We start from the raw sequence: 21,371 nt of genomic DNA, 5'->3' as shown, positions 1-21,371 counted from the left end.
GTATCGCTGGACATGGATGGGAGGGCAGGGATAGAGAAGAGATGGCTGGAATTGGAGGGAGGGCAGAGGGAGAAGAGATGGCTGGAATTGGAGAGGAGGTCAAAGGGAGAAGAGATTGCTGGACAGGAGGGGAGGGCAGGGCAGGGGGAGAAGAGATTGCTGGACAGGAGGGGAGGGCAGGGATAGATGAGAATTGCTGGACATGGATGGATAGGAGCGGGCAGGGGAGAGGAGAATTGCTGGACATGGATGGTTGGAGGGGGCAGGGGAAATGGAGAGTTCGTGGACATGCATGGAGGGGAGGGGGCAGGGAGAGAGGAGAATTGCTGAACATGGATGGATGAATGGAGGGGTCAGGGGAGAGAGGAAATTGCTGGATATGGGTGGATGGAGGAGAGAATGGAGAGTTGATGGACACAGATGGATGGAGGGGAAGGAAGTCAGGAAGGAGATGCATATGGATGGAGAGGAGGGAAGAGAGGAGAAATGCTGGACAGCTAGATTGAGGGGAGGTGGAATAGGAGGAGAATGCTGGATATGGATGGAGGGAAGAGAAGAAGGAGAAATTCTGGATATGGATGGAGAGCAGGGAAGAGAGGAGAAATGCTGGATATGGATGGAGAGGAGAGGGAAGAAAGGAGAGATGCGGACATAGATTGAGGGGAGGGGAAGAGAGGAGAAAATGCTGGACATGGATGGAGTCCTGCTTACTCTTTATCTTTTAAAAATACTATAAATAAAAATCACAAATACAAAGATTAAAACAAAAAAGAACATAGATAAAACAATCCGTATCTCATACCCCTGGAGCAATATTACTCATTATAGCACCCTTCCCATTATTACTTATCATGACAGAACATTTCTCCTAACGGTTCCCTTAAAACATAATCATTTGTGTGAGAAACGGGTCCTTTTTTTACTAGTATTCTATATTTATATTTTATAGATATAGTTTTTTTTAAAGCTCTACATTCAGGGCCCCTTTTCCAAGCTGCAGTAAAAGGGGGCCAGTGCTGGCATAGGCCTAAGTTTGACACGTGCGCTAAGGCCCCCTTTTTCCGCAGCTGATAAAAGGGAAGTCTCGCCTTTCTGCAGAAAATGACCGTGCGGCAAGTAAAGAGTAAGAGGCATTTGCAATGGCTGAGACAGTGACTTTTTCTGATCTAAGAGTCGTAAAGAAAAAGGCATTCAGACCTTTCCAGTCCTGCTCACCAGGTAAATGTGCTCAGATGCTGTTTGGGGTGATGGATTTCTCATTCCCGGGCACTGCTTCTATTTCTAAACCATATATAATTTCATGGAAGGTTCCTCAGTGCTGGAGAAGGATGGACAGGTCGCCTACGCTACAATAAGAGTACCAGAGAAGCTGGAGAAGATCAAGCCTGAACCACCAAGAACTAAACCATGGCATCTGTCCACTATTCAGCGTAAGATTTTTAGCCCTTTCAAACTCAATACTGGTAGAACTATGCCTAGAGTGTTCTTCAGCCCTGTTTAAGACAAAGCTTAAGACCCACCTCTTTGTTAAAGCTTTTGGGCCCTAGAGAAGCACAAATTATGGAATACACTGCTCAGTCGCGGATAAGAAGCCTGCAAAACAGTCCTGAAAAGCTGATTATTTAAGCAGGGCTTTTCTGCTTTTTGTAAGATTTTAATATGTTACCCAGCAGATTAAATTACTTGTCCATAATTTTGTGGTTAAGTGCCAAGATTCAGCCTTTAACTGCATAAAATAACCATTTAAATAGTAGTCCTATCTTTAAACAGTTCAGTTTACGTGGTTAAGAGTGAGTATTGCACTTAGGCCCCTTTTTACCACAGCTGGTAAAAGGGAAGTCTCGCTTTCCTACAGGAAATGGCCATGTGGCAAGTAAAGCAGTTGCGGGTGGCCATTTCGGAGAGGAGCCTTTACTGCCACCCACTGAGGAGCTCCTGTGTTAACCCCCGGCTGTAACCGATTGCCGCCGGGTACACTCTGGCGCTACAAAAATAAATACATTTTTGTAGCGCCGGAAAGAACGGGGCGCTAGGGTGGGAAGTATCACTGGGCCGCTGCAGTAGCCCGGCGGTACTTCCTGTATAGTGAGCAGTAAGCCTGCGTTGGGCTTACTGCCACTTAGTAAAAGAAGCCCAAGTTTTCAAGAATTTGCAAAAAAAACCCAGAGTTTGATTTAACACGAATATCCTCAGGTAACTTGCAAATGGCTCAGATGTCTAAATAGCAATTTATACCTGGCATATCTGCGGCTGTGGACAGTTCTAAAAGGGGCATAGTCCGGGCATGGATTTGATGGACATGAAAAGAAGGCATGGTATTCCCTCGAAATTCCTCAGGATCCACTTCATACAGTTTAATGTGGTATTACATCTGCTATGAGGGATGCATGAATGTCAGCTAAATATCTGTTATATATCCTATATAATATTTGCAGCTCCAACATTCTACGTCGTGATGCCTGGGTTCCGTAAATCCATTCCCACTCATTGCCCCGCCTGTGTCAAACGTAATGTTATCAGAGGGTGCCTGAAAGTAAAAGGGTTAAACGCACGGGGGGGGGTGGGGGTGGAGGAATGTAGAGGAGGGAGGGCAGGGAGCTGAGGTATGGCAGGGAGTATCGCTGGACATGGATGCTCCCAGGCAGGGATAGAGGAGAGGTTGCTGGACAGGAGAGGAGGGGGGGGCAGAGGGAGAGAAGAGATCGCTGGACAGGAGGGGAGGGCAGGGGAGAGATGAGAATTGCTGGACATGGATGGATGGAGGGGGCAGGGAAAAGAGCAAATTTGCTAGATATGGAGGATGGAGGAGGGCAGGGGAGAATGGAGAGTTGCTGGACATGGATGGATGGATAGAGGGGAGGACAAGGGAGCGAGGAGAACTGCTGGATATGGATGGATGAATGGGGGCAGGGATGAGAGGAAATTTGCTGGAAATGGGTGGATGGAGGAGAGGACAGGGGAGAATGGAGAGTTCCTGGACATGCATGGAGGGAGGGGAGGGCAGGGGAGACAGGAGAATTGCTGAACATGGATGGATGAATGGAGGTGGTCAGGGGAGAGAGGAAATTTGCTGGATATGGGTGGATTGTAGGAGAGAATGGACTGTTGCTGGACAGGGCTGGATGGAGTGAGGAAGAAGTCAGGAAGGACGATGGAGGGGAGGGGAAGAGAAGAGAAATGCTGGACATGGATTGTATGGGAGGAAAGAGAGGAGAAATGCTGGATATGGATGGAGGGGAGGGAAGAGAGGAGAAATGCTGGACATGATGGAGTCTGCTACTCTTTATCTTTTAAAAAATACTATAAATCAAAAATCAGAAAAAAAGAAAGATTAAAACAAAGAAAACATAGATAAAACAATCCGTACTCATACCCCTGGAGCATATTACTCATTATACAGCCTTCCCAATTATTGCTTATCAAGACAGAACATTTCTTTCTACGGTTCCGTTAAAAACATAATCATTTGTGTGAGAACGGCCTTTTTACTAGTATATCTATTATTTATATATATAAAGTGTTTTTTTTAAGCTGTACATTCAGGGCCCCTCTTTCCAAGCTGCAGTAAAAGGGGGCCAGTGCTGGCGTTGGCTTATGTTTTTCACATGCGCCGAGGCTCCTTTTACCGCAGCTGATAAAAGGGAAGTCTCGCCTTCCTGCAGGAAATGACCATGCGGCAAGTAAAGAGTAAGAGGCATTTGCAATGGCTGAGACAGTGACTTATTCTGATCTAAGAGTCGTAAAGAAAAAGGCATTCAGACCTTTCCAGTCCTGGTCATCAGGTAAATGTGCTCAGATGCTGGTTGGGGTGATGGATTTCTCATTCCCGGGCACTGCTTCTATTTCTAAACCATATATAATTTCATGGAAGGTCCCTCAGTGCTGGAGAAGGATGGACAGGTCACCTACGCTGCAATAAGAGTACCAGAGTGTGTGTATGAACAACTTGAAAAGCTAAAGGTGGACAAAGCCATGGGACCGGATGGGATCCACCCTAGGATATTGAGGGAGCTCAGAGAGGTTTCTGGCGGGTCCTCTTAAAGATTTGTTTAATAAATCCTTGGAGACGGGAGAGGTTCCGAGGATTGGAGATCGGCGGATGTGGTCCTCTTCACAAAAGTGTATAGGGAAGAAGCTGGAAACCACAGGCCGGTAAGCCTCACTTCGATTATTGGAAAAGTAATGGAAGCAATGCTGAAGGAAAGGATAGTGAATTTCCTGGAAAGCCAATAAGTGCAAGATCCGAGATAACATGGTTTTACCAAAGGGAAATCGTGCCAACACGAACCCATGAATTCTTTGATTGGGTGACAGGAGAATTGAATCAGGGACGAGCTATGGACGTAATGCTACTTAGATGTTCAGCAAAGCTTTTGACACAGTTCCCCACAGGAGGCTCTTAATAAACTGGTAGGGCTGAAGATAGGACCCGAAGTGGTGAACTGATTAGGAACTGGTTGACCGGACAGACGCCAGAGGGTGATGGTGAATGGAATTCGCTCGGGAGGGAGGGAAAGGTGAGTAGTGGAGTGCCTCAAGGATCGGTGCTGCTGGGGCCGATTCTGTTCAATATATTTGTGAGTGACATTGCCGAAGAGTTAGAAGGTAAAGTTTGGCCTATTTGCGGATGATACTATGATCTGTAACAGAGTGGACCACCCCGGAGGGAGTGGAAACATGAAAAAGGACGTACGGTAGCTAGAAGAATGGTCTAAGGTTTGGCAATTAAAATTCAATGTGAAGAAATGCAAAGTGATGCACTTAGGGAGTAGAAATCCACGGGAGACATATGTGTTAGGCAGTGAGAGTCTGATAGGTACGGATGGGGAGAGGGATCTTGGGGTGATAGTATCTGAGGATTGAAGGCGACGAAACAGTGTGACAAGGTGGTGGCCCTAGCTAGAAGGTTGTTAGGCTGTATAGAGAGAGGTGTGACCAGCAGAAGAAAGGGGGTGTTGAAGCCCCTGTATAAGTCGTTGGTGAGGCCCCACCTGGAGTATTGTGTTCAGTTCTGGAGGCCGTATCTTGTTAAGGATGTAAAAAGAATTGAAGCGGTGCAAAGAAAAGCTACGAGAATGGTATGGGATTGTGCGTTACAAGACGTATGAGGAGAGACTTGCGGACCTGAACATGTACACTCTGGAGGAAAGGAGAAACAGGGGTGATATGATACAGACGTGAAATATTTGAAAGGTATTAATCTGCAAACGAACATTTTCCGGAGATGCGAAGGCGGTAGAACGAGAGGACATGAAATGAGATTGAAGGGGGGCAGACTCAAGAAAAATGTCAGAAAGTATTTTTTCACGGAGAGAGTAGTGGATGCTTGGAATGCCTCCCGCGGGAGGTGGTGGAAACGAAAACGGTAACGGAATTCAAACATGGGTGGGATAAACATAAAGGAATTCTGCTCAGAAGGAATGGATCCTAAGGAGCTTAGACGAGATTGGGTGGCAAAGCCGGTGGCGGGAGACGAGATGGTGCTGGGCAGACTTATACGGTCTGTGCCAGAGCCGATGGTGGGAGGCGGGACTGGTGGTTTGGAGGCGGAGATAGTGCTGGCAGACTTATACGGTCTGTGCCAGAACCGGTGGTGGGAGGTGGGGCTGGTGGTTGGGAGGCGGGGATAGTGCTGGGCAGACTTATACGGTCTGTGCCCGGAAAAGGACAGGTACAAATCAAGGTAAGGTATACACAAAAAGTAGCACATGTGAGTTTATCTTGTTGGGCAGACTGGATGGACCGCGCAGGTCTTTTTCTGCCGTCATCTACTATGTTACTATGTTATGTTACTATGTTACTATGTTACAGAGAAGCTGGAGGAGATCAAGCCTGAATCACCAAGGACTAAACCATGGCATCTGTCCACTATTCAGCGTAAGATTTTTAGCCCTTTCAAACTCAATACTGGTAGAACTATGCCTAGTGTGTTCTTCAGCCCTATTTAAGACTAAGCTTTTGGGCCCTAGAGAAGCACAAATTATGGAATACACTGCTCAGTCGGATAAGAAGCCTGCAAAACAGTCCTGAAAAGCTGATTATTTAAGCAGGGCTTTTCTGCTTTTTAGTGTAAGATTTTAATATGTTACCCAGCAGATTAAATTACTTGTCCATAACTTTTGTGGTTAAGTGCCAAGATTCAGCCTTTAACTGCATAAAATAACCATTTAAATAGTAGTCCTGTCTTTAAACAGTTCAGTTTACGTGGTTAAGAGTGAGTATTGCACTTAGGCCCCTTTTTACCACAGCTGGTAAAAGGGAAGTCTCGCTTTCCTACAGGAAATGGCCATGCGGCAAGTAAGCAGTTGCCATGTTGCCATTTCGGTGGGGGTGGGGGGGGGGGGGGGTCCTTACAGCCACCCATTGAGGTGGTTGTAAAGGGCCTCCCGCGTTAAACCCAGCGGTAACTGGGCAGTGCTCAGCACTGTCCAATCACCACTGGGTACACCCGGCACTACAAAAATTAATACATTTTTGTAGCAGCTGGAAATGACGGCATGGTAGGTGTGGGAAGAACCGCAGGAGACCTCAATGATTCTTTTGTAATTCTCAAATTGGGCATATTCCAAACACAAAAATGAAAATAAAATGATTTTTTCTACCTTTGTTGTCTGGTGACTTTGTTTTTTTCTATCCATATTGGTCCCAGTCTCTGATTCTGCTGCTCTCTATCTGTTCTCTTAACTCCGTTTCCAGGGCTTCCCTTTCCATTATTTGTTTACTTTCCTCCTTTCTTCTTCATTTCTTGCCCTACACCCATAAGTAAAAGCTGGGTCCTCCTCCGTGGAATAGGACTGCAGGAGGTATAATGTGGATTCAGCTTTTGCCTATTTTCTCCATCCATGTGCAGTTTTTTCCTCTCTTCCCCTTTCCTCATCTCCATCCATGTGCATCTTCTTCTTTTTTTCTTTCCTCCCCTCCATCCATGTCCAGCACTTCTCCTCTCTCCTTCCCTCCCCTGTATCCATATAAGCAATAATTCTCTCTCCCCTCTCCTTCATTCAAATCCAGCATTTCTCCTCTCTCCCCGCCACCACCCCTCCAATCCATGCCATCCATGTCCAGCAATTCTCCTCTATCTACCTCACTCCCCTCTCCATCCATTTCCAGTATTTCTCCTCTCTTCCCTGCCATCCATCCATGTGCATCTTCTTCCTCTCTTCCCTCCCCTCCATCCATGTCCAGGAACTCTCATTCTCCCCTGCCCTCTCCTCCATCCACCCATAAACAGCAAATTTCCCTCTGTCCCCTGCCCCCTCCATTCATCTATCCATGGCCAGCAATTCTCCTCTCCCCTGGCCTCCCCTCCATCCATCCATGTCCAGCAATTCTCCTCTCTCCCCTGCCACTCCCCTCCTCACAGTCCAGCGATCTCTTCTCTCCCCTGCCCTCCCATCCATGTCCAGCGATCTCTTCTCTCCCCCTGCCCTCCCCTCTCCTCCCATCCAAGTCCTGTGATCTCTTCTGTCCCTCCTGCCCTCACCTCCTCTCCATGTCTCAGCGATCTCTTCTCTGCCCCTGCCTTCCCCTCCTCTCCATGTCGAGCGTATCTCTTCTCTCCTCCTGTCCCTCCCATCCTCTCCATGTCCAGTGATCTCTTCTCTCCCTCCTGCCCTCCCTCCTCTCCAGGTCCAGCAACTCTCCATCCTTCTCACCCTGCCCTCTCCTCCATCCACCCCATATCCAGCAAATTTCCTCTCTCCCCTGCCCCCATTCATCCATCCATGTCCAGTGATTCTCCTCTATCCCCTGTCCTCCCTGGCCATCCATAGTCCAGCGATTCTCCTCTCTCCTTGCCCTCTCCTGCCATCCATGTCCAGTGATTCTCCTCTCTCCCCTGCCTCCCCTCCCCTCCCATCCATGTCCAGTGATTTTCCTCTCTCTCTCTGTTCTCCCCTCCCTCACATGTCCAGCATGCTCCTCTCATCCCTGCCCTCTCCCTCCCATCCATGTCCAGTGATTCTCCTCTCTCCAACGGCCCCTCCCCTCCCATCCATGTCCAGCAATTCTCTTTTCTCTGCCCTCTCTTCCCTCCCCGCCCCCTCATCCATGTCCAGCAATTCTCTCTTCCCTGCCCTACCCTCCCATCCATGTCCAGCGATTATCTCTCCTCCCCTCCATGTCCAGCAATTCCCTCATCCCTGCCCTCCCCTCCCATCGATGTCCAGCAATTCTCTCTTCCCTGCCCTCCCCTCCCATGATGTCCCAGTGATTCTCCTCTCTCCCCCTTCCCTCCCATCGATGTCCAGTAATTCTCCTCTCTCCCTTGCCCTCCCATCCTCTCCATGTCCAGTGATCTCTTCTCTCCTCCTGCCATGCCCTCCCCTTCTCTCCATGTCCAGCAACTCTCAATTCTCCCCTGCCCTCTCCTCCATCTACCCATATCCAGCAAATTTCCTCTCTCCCCTGTCCCCTCCATTCATTATTATTAATATTATTATTATTTGTTGTATTTGTATCCCACATTTCCCACCTCTTTGCTGGCTCAATGTGGCTTACATAAAGCCAGAGTGGCAATCACCATTTGAGGGATGAGAAAATACAAGGTATTATAAGGTTTAGGGTACAAACAGTATTAAGATAAATTAAAGTAAGTGTATAAACATTTATAACAGGTGTAAGAAAGTTCATTTAGTGACAAAGTAATTGACGTAAACAGTATAAAAGAGTTCGATATTATCTTGTTCTGGTAGAGTTTTAAAGGTCCAGGTCATTTATGAAGGATCATTCTGATAAGTCTTTTCAAACAGGTTGGTCTTTAGTAGTTTCCAGAAGGCAATCAAGTCATGCATTGTTTTATGGTATTTGGAAGTGCATTCCATAGTTGCGTGCTGATGTAGGAGAAGCTGGATGCATATATTGATTTATATTTAAGTCCTTTGCAGCTGGGGTAATGGAGGTTCAAGAATGTACGTGATGATCTTTTTGTATTCCTGGTTGGTAAGTCTATCAGGTCTGACATATACTTATCCATCCATGTCCAGCAATTCTCCTCTCTCCCCTGCCCTCCCCTCCATCCATCCATGTTCAGCAATTCTCTTCTCTCCCCCCTGCCCTCCATGTCCAGCGATCTCATCTCTACCCTGTCCTCCTCTCCACGTCCAGTAATTCTCCTCTCCCCTGCCCTCCCCTCCTCTCCATGTCCAGCGATCTCTTCTCTCCCCCTGCCCTCCCCTCCTCTCCATTTCCAGTGATCTCTTCTCTCCCCCTGCCCTGACCTCCCCTCCTTTCCTGTCCAGTGATCTCTTCTCTCCACCTGCCCTCCTCTCCGCTCCATGTCCAGTGATCTCTTCTCTCACCTGCCCTCGCCCTCCTCTCCATGTCCAGTGATCTCTTCTCTCCCCCTGCCCTGCCCTCCCCTCCTCTCAATGTCCAGAAATCTCTTCTCTCCCCCTGCCTTCCCCTCCTCTCTATGTCCAGCGATCTCTCCCCCTGCCCTCCCCTCCTCTCCATGTCCAGTGATCTATTCTCTCCCTCTGCCCTCCCCTCCTCTCCGTCCAGCAACTCTCCATTCTCCTCTGCCTCCATCCACCCATATCCAGCAAATTTCCTCTCTCCCCTGCCCCCATTCATCCATCCATGTCCAGCATTCTCCTCTATCCCCTGTCCCTCCCCTCCCATCTATGTCAGCATATCTCCTCTCTCTCTGCTGCCCTCCCCTCCCATCCATGCCCAGGCGATTCTCCTCTTTCCCCTGCACTCCCCTCCCATCTATGGCCAGCAATGCTCTCTTCCCTGCCCTCCCTCCATCCATGTCCAGCGATTCTCATCTCTCCCCTCCAATGTCCAGCAATTCTCTCATCCGTGCCCTGCCCTCCCATCCATGTCCAGCAATTCTCTCTTCCCTGCCCTCCCCTCTCATGATGTCCAGCGATTCTCTCTCTTCCCTGCCCTTCCCTCCCATCAATGTCCAGTGATTCTCCTCTCTCTCCTGCCCTCCCCTCCCATCAATGTCCAGCGAATCTCCTCTCTCCTTTGCCCTCCCCTCTCCCATGTCCAGCAATTCTTCTTCTCCCCCAGCCCATCCTCCTTCTCCACTCCCTGCCAGCGAAGTGAAAAGAAAGGCTGCCAGCGTCGGACTCAGCAGCGCAAACGGTGGCAACGAGTGAGAGAGGCTGGCCACGTCGGAGCTTTCCTCTGCGAGTCCTGACTATGCAGAAACAGGAAGTTGAAACAACGGTAAGCGGGACTCGCAGAGGGAAGCTCCGACGCTGCCAGCCTCTCTCAATCGCTGCCTGCACCATTCACGCTGCTGACGTAGTAGTAAGTAGGGGAGTGAGAGGAAGGGTGCAGGTCTCTCTGGGGGTGGGGTGGGGGGAAAGGTGCCAGTATGCCGTACTGGTGCGCACCGGCACAAAAAGCCTGGTTTCGACTAGACATCCCTTTTTCTACCTAGACATCTACGCAAAATCGGACTTTAAGTCTGACCACTTATGACTAATACTCCATTCTCTCCTCCTAGGTTTACTTCAGCCATGTGAATCCTGTCACTGGTTCTACACCTCACTTTTCTACTGGTCCTGTGTCTTATTCTGGCAATAACCTGGGGAGTTTATGTAAGTATAATACACCATTTCCCTGTGTTATAACACTTTAATCCATATCATAATTCTTGAAGGGTCTTTCTGGAAGCGTAATAACTATTCTGTGTCATAATTATATCAGACCCATAAAATCACCCTGGAAGGGGTCTCTGTAAATGTAACACACCAGTTTCCTGTCTTATAATCTGACCTGGGTTTTTCATGAATGAACTGGGTCTGAAGCACCTTGACATTAGTATGCACCGTAATTCTTTGATTTTGCCTTCTTCATGTTGGGTCAGTGAGGTTCCCCTCAAACACTAATTTCATCTTTTTGTAACCAATGATGGATTTAAACACACCACAGAAATGCTCCTTTATGTGTGACAGAATGTGGCGTAGTAACGGTGGGTTGGTAAGGCTGGTATGGGTAAGAGATTGATCAGGAGGGTGGGTGATTGTGCTGGTTTTTAAATTCATTTTATTTAGCCTGCAAAGGTATTAGGGTCTGAGGAGGGTTGTATTTGCTACGGGGTTCGAAGAGGTTGGGATTATTCCAGTGATTATGGGGCAGGAGAGGTATTGGGGTGTCTAAGATTAAGGAGTGAGGCTTAACTCAGCCTTTTTGTGCTCTGAAGTACAGACGGAGAATTTAGCTCCTTACTTGAAGACACAATCAACACCGCAGAAATACGCATATACCACCAACCAAAACAGAAAACACAGTGTAAGAAATAAACAATTATCACTACACAGAAGCTTAAAATCCAAATAAATATGTAGATAAATACAATAATAATTAAAAAAAATAGAAAAACAGAAAATAAGCACCTTTTATTCATAAAAATTGCAACATAACATTATCAAAAATGTACAGTATCAAAAAATGTATCTTATGGGCCAGATTCTATAAATGGTGCTCAAAATTCAGTTCATGAAATAGTTGGCTTTGCGCTAATCCATTATGGGTGCCAATCCCGGAATGCCTGTAGGCAATCTTGGATTGGCACCCACAATGGAAAAGTGCATAGTGCCAAGATCCATGCTCAACTTTGGCTGCGAGCAGTTGCACCAACTGAAACCAGGTATAAATTCCAGCGTGAAAGATGCCCTGACCCCTCCCCATGCCCCCTCCCATAGCCACGTCCATTATGCAGATTATGCAGCAATATTTAGCGGTTCATTTACTAAGGCGTGCTAACGAATAGCGCATTATACATGATAAGACATCCATAAGAAAATAATGGGTGTTTTATCATTTAGCGACTTATTAAAGGACCCTGAGGAGCTGTTCTGTAAGTGGGGTGTACGTGTATTTTCCGGCAGATCTGATGTTTCTGCCCTGTTTTGGCACCTTGCATCCGTTAAAGCACTTAACCACGCAGAAAATTCTACACGGAAGAAGCACCAGATATAGAATTTCCCCCAAAATGTAAAAAAAACAATCCTTATGAAAACAGCATCAGAAAATGAATAGAACTGTTAACAACTGGCCTTTATAGATTATATGGCCAATATTTTCCAGCTGTTGCCTGCCTCACAGATCTTACTTAAAGATGAATGATGCTCAGATCAACGGCCCTCCATGTGACTGGCAATTAAAGGCACCTTTGATGCACATAAGTACATAAGAACAGCTCAGACCAATGGCCCATCTAGTCCAGTATCCTGTTTCCAACAGTGGCCACTCCAGGTCACAGGTACCTGATAGAAAACCAATTAGTAGCATCATTCCATGCTACCAATCCCGGGACAAGCAGTGGCTTCCCCATGTCTGTCTCAATAACAGACTACGGACGTTTCCTCCAGGAACTTGTCCAAACCTTTTTTTATACCCAGATACATTAACCTTTGTTACCACATTCTCCGGTAAAGAGTTCCAGAGCTTATATAAGTACATAAGTAATGCCACACTGGGAAAAGACCAAGGGTCCATCGAGCCCAGCATCCTGTCCACGACAGCGGCCAATCCAGGCCAAGGGCACCTGGCAAGCTTCCCAAACGTACAAACATTCTATACATGTTATTCCTGGAATTGTGAATTTTTCCCAAGTCCATTTAGTAGCGGTTTATGGACTTGTCCTTTAGGAAACCGTCTAACCCCTTTTTAAACTCTGCCAAGCTAACTGCCTTCACCACGTTCTCCGGCAACAAATTCCAGAGTTGAATTATGTGTTGGGTGAAGAAAAGTTTTCTCCGATTTGTTTTAAATTTACTACACTGTAGTTTCATTGGATGCCCCCTAGTCCTAATATTTTTGGAAGCGTGAACAGGCGCTTCACATCCACCTGTTCCACTCCACTCATTATTTTATATACCTCTATCATGTCTCCCCTCAGCTGTCTCTTCTCCAAGCTGAAAAGTCCTAGCCTCCTTAGTCTTTCTTCATATGAAAGTCGTCCCATTCCCGCTATCATTTTAGTCGCCCTACGCTGCACCTTTTTCCAATTCTGCTTAACTATTTTTAAATGAAAAAATATTTCCTTCTATTTGTTTTAAAATTATTTCTATGTAATTTCATTGAGTCTTCTCTGGTCTTTGTACTTTTGAAAGTGTGAAAAATTGATTCACTTTTACCCGTTCTACACCACTCAGGATTTTATAGACCTCAATTAAATGCCCCGCTCAACCATCTCTTTTCTAAGCTGAAGAGCCCTAACCTCTTTAGCCTTTCATCATACGGGGGCAGTCCCATCCCCTTTATCATTTTGGTCTCTCTTCTTTCAACCTGTTCTAATTCCCCTATATCTTTTTTGAGATACGGCGACCAGAACTGAATGCAATACTCAAGGTGAGGTCGCAATGTGAAGCAATACAGAGGCATTATAATATTCTCGATCTTATTTACCATCCCTTTCCTAACAATTCCTAGCATCCTGTTTGCTTTTTCTTGCCGCCACCGCATACTGGTCAGAAGATTTCAGGCGTATTGTTTACAATGACACCTAGGTCTTTTTCTTGAGTGCTGACTCCTAAGGTGTACCCCGGCATCAGGTGACTGTGATTAAGATTATTCTTCCCAATGTGCATCTCCTTGGTGCCTACCTCCAAGCACCACATCAAATAATTGCTTTTTAAAGACTCCTTTCACTAAGGTGCGCTAACGGCTTTAGCACGCACAAATGATTCGTGCGTGCTAAAGGGAAACATTTCGTAACGATACAATCAATGGTACTAAGCCATCTAGACTACTGTAATGGAATTTATGCGGGATGTAAAGAACAAACATTAAAGAAACTTCAGACCGCTCAGAACACAGCAGCGTCCTTTTTGGGTCTGAGACCTTACCACCAGCCATTGACCTAGCGGTAAGGTTTCACATGGTAACCGGGCAGTAATGGTCTACACGTGTAAAATGCCAATTATCGCCTGCACCCCAGAAGCAGAAGCCTGCGTGGCCACATTGCTGATCTGCAAGGGCTGACTTCTACATGGAATGTTGCTACTGTTGGAGATTCTACATGGAATGTTGCTATTCCACTAGCAACATTCCATGTAGAAGGCTGCGCAGGCTTCTGTTTCTGTGAGTCTGACGTCTGAACGTACGTGCAGGACGTCAGACTCACAGAAGCAGGACGTCAGACTCACAGAAGCAGAAGCCTGCGCGGCCACATTGGTGATCTGCAAGGGCCGACTTCTACATGGAATGTTGCTAGTGGAATAGCAACATTCCATGTAGAATCTCCAAATAGTAGCAACAGTGGAGGAGTGGCCTAGTGGTTAGGGTGGTGGACTTTGGTCCTGAGGAACTGAGCTCGATTCCCACTTCAGGCACAGGCAGCTCCTTGTGACTCTGGGCAAGTCACTTAACCCTCCATTGCCCCATGTAAGCCGCATTGAGCCTGCCATGAGTGGGAAAGCGCAGGGTACAAATGTAACAAAGATAAAATAGATACTATTGGAGATTCTACATGGAATGTTGCTACTATTGGAGATTCTACATGGAATGTTGCTATTCCACTAGCAACATTCCATGTAGAAGCCTGCGCGGCCACATTGGTGATCTGCAAGGGCCGATTTCTACATGGAATGTTGCTAGTGGAATAGTAACATTCCATGTAGAATCTCAAATAGTAGCAACAGTGGAGGAGTGGCCTAGTGGTTAGGGTGGTGGACTTTGGTCCTGAGGAACTGAGCTCGATTCCCACTTCAGGCACAGGCAGCTCCTTGTGACTCTGGGCAAGTCACTTAACCCTCCATTGCCCCATGTAAGCCGCATTGAGCCTGCCGTGAGTGGGAAAGCGCAGGGTACAAATGTAACAAAAAAAATGAACATAAACAAAACAATGGAATTATGATATATATATGTATACACATCAAATATATATTAGCCCAAAAGGCATGCAAATGGTTACATCTCAGGATCAATTAAAATACAGATACATTATTAAAACTGCTGACGCCATTAGGCTCAATAACTTGAAGACTGCAGAAATGGTATCGGTCACCTTCTTTCTTCTACACCTGCTTGAAACAACCAGCTTATGACAGAAGAGAGACAAGTATCTGTTTACATTTTTTAAAAATAAAAATCTCTATTATTCATATCATAAAAAGGACTGTTGTGTATTAAAACCCACAAATTAGAACCTAATAAAACCCCTTTTAAAAGAGAGGACCAAAAGCCGTTCAACTGCTGCATCATAATGCCCCATTTCAGCAGACTATGCATGAAACAATTACTGTATTACTGTGTAGACATGAGATAGATTATGGGTCTATTCATAAATCAAGAAGCAGAAACCGGTGGTTTCACTGGCCGTCTTCAAGGCCTCAAGCACAGCTCACTTGCTCCCCCACCCCACGCCACAGACTGTGAAAGCAAAAATAGATTTAACACCGGAATTGGTGAACGCCTTTACGGTACTATGTAAGCCACATTGAGCTTGCAAATTGGTGGGAAAATGTGGGCTACAAATAAAATAAATAAAGTACCATCACAGGGTTGGACTTGATACCTGAAAGTAAATTAATTTAATGGTCACTAGATGGAGCAACCATCCTACAAATGAGAAATAAGTTGGTTACATGACAAATGAATTAAACCAATGGAACATCATATCTTTTGATGAATTAAACATTCTTCTGACTGAAACATTTTCCTAACATAATTTAGTAATCAAAACAAATTTCACAATGTCTTCTGATGTTGAGGTCTCTTGACAGACAAGGCCTTCCTGTTCATTCAGGAAACTGCTGATTGCAGTCTGCTACTCCATGGTTCTACAAAGCCAACCTGGAACATGTTTACTCTGAGGGAAATGTGCTGCTGCTCTATCAGGCCTTGATGTTTTCTCTAGGTCTCTGCCTGTGGGTTTGTAGAGTCACCTGCCAGATACTTTCGGTGTAGCTGGTGGCCACACTCCCTGTATTCATTGATCTTCGTTCCTGACTTGGCCCTGACCTTTTCCCCCTCCCTTTCAAGGGGTCTCTGTGGGGCATGATGTCTGGCTGCATTTGTAGGGTCACCTGCCAGATACTTTCGGTGTAGCTGGTGGCCACACTCCCTGTATCCATTGGTTCTTCGTTCCTGACCAGACCCTGACCTTTTCCCCTCCCTTTCAAGGGGTCTTCTGTGGGGCATGATGTCTGGCTGCATTTGGTAACTAGTACTATTCCAGCTGTGGCTATGGTCAGTTTGGGCTCTTGTCCTTTAGCAATGCTCGACACACTCACCTGCTCTGCTCTTCTTTTCTTCCTCGCTTCCCATGCTGCAAGTTTGGGGTCCTATCTGACTTTGTACTTTCAAGAGACTCCAGAAGAGTGTGGGCCTATTGACTCGGAGTATTCTGTGGTCTCCAACATGCCAGCAAAACTAGGGTCCAACCCAGTGAACACACAGTGAATACTTAGATTAGCAGCAGGGCTCTTCCAAGGCCTTGTACTAGTTGATCTTAAGAGACCAGATAATTCAGAAAAACTGCTGTAAAGCTGATTTCAGGTGCAAAGTGCTTAATATCACATCACTAGCTGTTGGTATCTACCAGGACTCCTTATAAAATCCTTGCTCTTGAACACACCATTCGAAATACTGGCTTTCCCCTCTTTTTGCTCTGAGTCGTACTCTACATTTGAGCTAACAGAACCTTCTAGTAGTATTATCCTTTCACATCATTCAGGGCCGCTTTTACCAAGCGGTGGTAAGCCCAATGCTGGCTTATGCTCGCTAAACACGAGGTACGCTGGGCTACCGCAGCAGCCTGGCGGTACTACCCACACATAACGTGGCTTCATATTTAGTGTCACTGGGCTGACACTTCGGAACAACCTACCTCAATACTTATGATTTTAGACCTCCTACCATTTTAAGTAGAGGAGTGTGGTAGCCGTGTTAGTCCACTCTTAAGGTTATCAATAGAAATCAAACAAAATTATTTTCCGATCTGAGGAAGAAGGGCAACCTTCGAAAGCTAATCAAGAATGTATTAAGTTATGTCCAATAAAAAGGTATCATCTGTTGTCTTTTCCATGTTTTATTTTGTTTGATTTCTATTGAGACCTCCTACCAGAAATTTAAGACTGGACTCAAAGCATATTTTTTTAAGAATACCTTTACTGATTAATTCTCCTCAATAATAACAAGAGCCAACAGAGTTAAGCTTTCTATCCCTTATACTTTAATTAATGGCGTTCCTTTCTTTTATTATATATAAGCAGTGGTGTGCTGGAGCGGGCTCTCAGTTTTTTAAGAATTTTGGGAGCCGGTTGTTAAAGTAGGCCTCCCCATGGCTACTTTAACAACTGACTCCCAAAATGTGGGCTTGGGCCCCCGCCTGAATTCTCTTTTACTTTGCTGGCAGTGATGTTGGCCCCACAAGCCAAGTAAACAGACTGCTGCTGCTCCCTGCTCCTTGTTTCTGACTCTGAGCATCAGGCTGGGACTTTTCATGCAAGCGCAAGAAGGTTCCATCATGCCGCTCAGAGCCAGAAACAAGCAGCAGAGAATGGTGGCAGTCCATTTATTGGCTGATGGGGCTCGGCAAAGGTATGCCTAGCGTGCCTGCACAAGGGAGGGGAGAGAGAGGCATGTATTCCCCCCCCCAAAAAAAAAATTTCAGGGCCGGCTATGCCCGGACAGAGAGCCCATTGTTAAAAATTTACTAGCACACCCCTGTATTTAAGATTTAAAGTTTTATTGTAAACCACATAGATTTCTCACAATGCACGGTGTATCAAGCTTGAATAAACTTGGAAACTTGGCTTCTTCAAACAAATTCCTACTACAAAGGAAATACTACTGTACCACAGCCTGAGACCTCTGTAGTTTCTGGCACTCAGGGACATGGATGATCCCTACGCTGAGTCCCCTGGAAAGGGCACAGCTGGCTGCCATTTTTCTCTCCTCTGATCAGCACTTGCATCAGGTCTAGTAAACAAAAAGCTGTGCAGATCAAACTCTTTAATAGTCACCTCTTTACTACTACTACTACTTAACATTTCTAGAGCGCTACTAGGGTTACGCAGCGCTGTACAATTTAACAAAGAGAGACAGTCCCTGCTCAAAGAGCTTACAATCTAATAGATAAGAGTGAGACAAATATAGGACAATCAAGCCATTGTGACATCACTGATGAGGTTGGCTCTTAGGCATTGGTGGAATGAGGCATTATGACATCACAATCTCAGCTCTGGTTAAATCACTGCTATATGTAATACTACTACTACTACTTAACATTTCTAGAGCGCTACTAGGGTTACGCAACGCTGTACAATTTAACAAAGAGAGACAGTCCCTGCTCAAAGAGCTTACAATCTAATAGATAAGAGTGAGACAAATATAGGACAATCAAGCCATTGTGACATCACTGATGAGGTTGGCTCTTAGGCATTGGTGGAATGAGGCATTATGACATCACAATCTCAGCTCTGGATACCAGAGACTGAAACTCTTCACACTAAGGGGGAAGTGGGCCAAGTATAGGACAGTTGAGCCATTGTGACATCACTGATGAGGTTGGCTCTTAGGCATTGGTGGAATGAGGCATTATGACATCACAATCTCAGCTCTGGTTAAATCACTGCTATATGTAATACTACTACTACTACTTAACATTTCTAGAGCGCTACTAGGGTTACGCAGCGCTGTACAATTTAACAAAGAGAGACAGTCCCTGCTCAAAGAGCTTACAATCTAATAGACAAGTGAACGGTCAGTCCAATAGGGGCGGTCAAATTGGGGCAGTCTGGATTCACTGAATGGTAAGGGTTAGGTGCCGAACACAGCATTGAAGAGGTGGGCTTTAAGCAAAGACTTGAAGACGGGCAGGGAGGGGGCTTGGCGTAAGGGCTCAGGAAGGTTGTTCCAAGCATAGGGTGAGGCAAGGCAGAATAAGCGGAGCCTGGAGTTGGCGGTGGTGGAGAAGGGTACTGAGAGGAGGATTTGTCTTGTGAACGGAGGTTTCGGGCGGGAACGTAAGGGGAGATGAGGGTACAGAGGTAGTGAGGGGCAGCAGACTGAGTGCATTTGTAGGTTAGAAGGAGAAGCTTGAACTGAATGCGGTATCTGATCGGAAGCCAGTGAAGTGACCTGAGGAGAGGGGTGATATGAGTATGTCGGTTCTGGCGGAATATGAGACGTGCAGCAGAGTTCTGAACAGATTGAAGGGGGGATAGATGGCCAAGTGGGAGGCCAGTGAGGAGTAAGTTGCAGTAAACCACATAGATTTCTCACAATGCACGATATATCAAGCTTGAATAAACTTGGAAACTTGGCTTCTTCAAACAAATTCCTACTACAAAGGAAATACTACTGTACCACAGCCTGAGACCTCGGTAGTTTGTGGCATTCAGGGACATGGATGATCCCTACACTGAGTCCCCTGGAAAGGGCACAGCTGGCTGCCATTTTCCTCTCCTCTGATCAGCACTTGCATCAGCTCTGGTTAACAAAAAGCTGTGCAGATCAAACTCTTTAATAGTCACCTCTTTACTACTACTACTACTTAACATTCTAGAGCGCTGCTAGGGTTACGCAGCGCTGTACAGTTTAACAAAGAAGGACAGTCCCTGCTTGAAGGAGCTTACCCTCTATCCAGTCCCTTTATGTCTAGGGTACAGTAGTTCACCTCTCTCTTCACAGTGAAGGGCGACGAAAAAGATAAAGGGGATGGGAAGACTTCCCTATGAGGAAAGGCTGAAAGCTTGGAGAAAATACGGCTGAGGGGAGATATGATAGAGGTCTATAAAATAATGTGTGGAGTGGAATGGGTAGACATGAATCACTTGTTTACTCTTTCCAAAAATACTAGGACTAGGGGGCACGCGATGAAGCTACAAAGTAAATTTAAAAGAATCGGAGAAAATGTTTCTTCAGTCAACGTGTAGTTAAACTATGGAATTTGTTGCCAGAAAATGTGGTAAAGGCGGTTAGCTTAGCGGGGTATAAAAGTCCATAAGTCATTATTAAAATGGACTAGGGGAAAATTGACTGCTTATTTCTAGGATAAGCAGCATAACATGTATTGTACTGTTTTGGGATCTTGCCAGGTACTTGTAACCTGGATTGACCACTGTTGGAAACAGGATGCTGGGATTGATAGACCTTCAGTCTGTCCCCGTATGGCAATACTTATACACGTATGCCTACAGCACTGACAGGAAGAGCAGGCAGCCACTTCTGTGATGTAGAAATTGTGATCACCATGGGAAGCTTGCCAGGTGCCCTTGGCTTGGATTGGCCGCTGTCGGGGACAGGATGCTGGGCTCAATGGACCTTTGGTCTTTTCCCAGTGTGGCATTACTTATGTACTTGATGGTCAATAGTTCTGCAAGTAGGTGTATTAATGCTCAATTGTTAATTATTCACTAGGATTCAGACTAATATTTTACAATGCACACTAAGGCGTCCTTTTACCAGCTGTGCTAGCGGTGGAAGCTGTTTTTGCCATATGCTGCGGATAAAAAAGTTTGAAAATAGCCATGGCTGTGTGGTAAGATTGCTCTTAGCCTGTGGCCACGCAGGGGGGGGGGGAGCAATTACTGCTATCCATTGAGGTGGCGGTAAGGACTCCTGCGCTAAGCTGACGGTAACCAGGTGGCACACGTCATTTCCCAATTACCGCCGGGTTAGTGCTGCACCAAAGAATATGGGTCGGCTTTCCCTAGCATGGCGAATGGCATGTGCTAGAGCTGGAACTACCGCCGGTGCCCGCGTTGGGCCGGCGGTAGCTCAAGATTAGTGTAAGGTAAGCCCACGTTGGGTTTCCTGCTGCTTTCTAAAAGTCCTTTCACAAATGTGACCACTTTTTAGAACCTTCTTCAAATCATTATGTGGCCCTTTTACGAAACATAGAAACATGACGGCAGATAAAGGCCATATGACCCATCCAGGCTGCCCATCCTCTGTAACCCCTAATTCTTCCTGTTCCTAAGCGATCCCACATGCTTATCCCATGCCTTTTTAAATTCTGGAACAGCCCTCGACTCCACCACCTCCACCGGGAGGCCATTCCACGCCTCCACCACCCTTTCTGTGAAATAATACTTCCTTAGGTTACTCCTAAGCCTATTCCCTCTTAACTTTGTCATATGCCCCCTCATTCCAGAGCTCTCCTTCATTTGAAAAAGGCTCTCTTCCTGTACATAAATGCCCTTGAGATATTTAAATGTTTCTATCATGTCTCCTCTCTCCCTCCTCTCTTCCAGCGTATACATGTTGAGGTTCATAAGCCTGTCCCTATAATTTTTGCATTCAAGACCACTTACTAATTTCGTAGCCACCCTCTGGACCGACTCCATCCTGTTTATATCTTTCCGTAGGTGCGGTCTCCAGAACTGCACGCAGTGCTCCAAATGGGGCCTCACCAGAGACTTATACAACGGCACCATCACCTCTTTTTCCTGCTGGAC

The 21,371-nt window shown here is 46.2% G+C and overlaps 1 protein-coding gene across 1 annotated transcript in view; it reads left to right on the top strand.

The window, feature by feature from the left end:
* Positions 1-10,542, top strand: part of LOC115461766 — a 568,733-nt gene extending 558,191 nt beyond the window's left edge. Inside the window, exons 10-12 of the mRNA XM_030191811.1 lie at positions 1,308-1,430; positions 5,812-5,877; positions 10,463-10,542. Coding sequence (XP_030047671.1) covers positions 1,308-1,430; positions 5,812-5,877; positions 10,463-10,542 — 269 coding nt within the window. The remainder of the gene's footprint in view (positions 1-1,307; positions 1,431-5,811; positions 5,878-10,462) is intronic.
* The last annotated feature ends 10,829 nt before the right edge of the window (positions 10,543-21,371 follow it).

This window comes from Microcaecilia unicolor, chromosome 2 (assembly GCF_901765095.1).
Source record: "Microcaecilia unicolor chromosome 2, aMicUni1.1, whole genome shotgun sequence".
In the NCBI taxonomy this organism is placed as follows: domain Eukaryota; kingdom Metazoa; phylum Chordata; class Amphibia; order Gymnophiona; family Siphonopidae; genus Microcaecilia; species Microcaecilia unicolor.
This window is presented reverse-complemented; position numbering and strand designations above follow the sequence as displayed.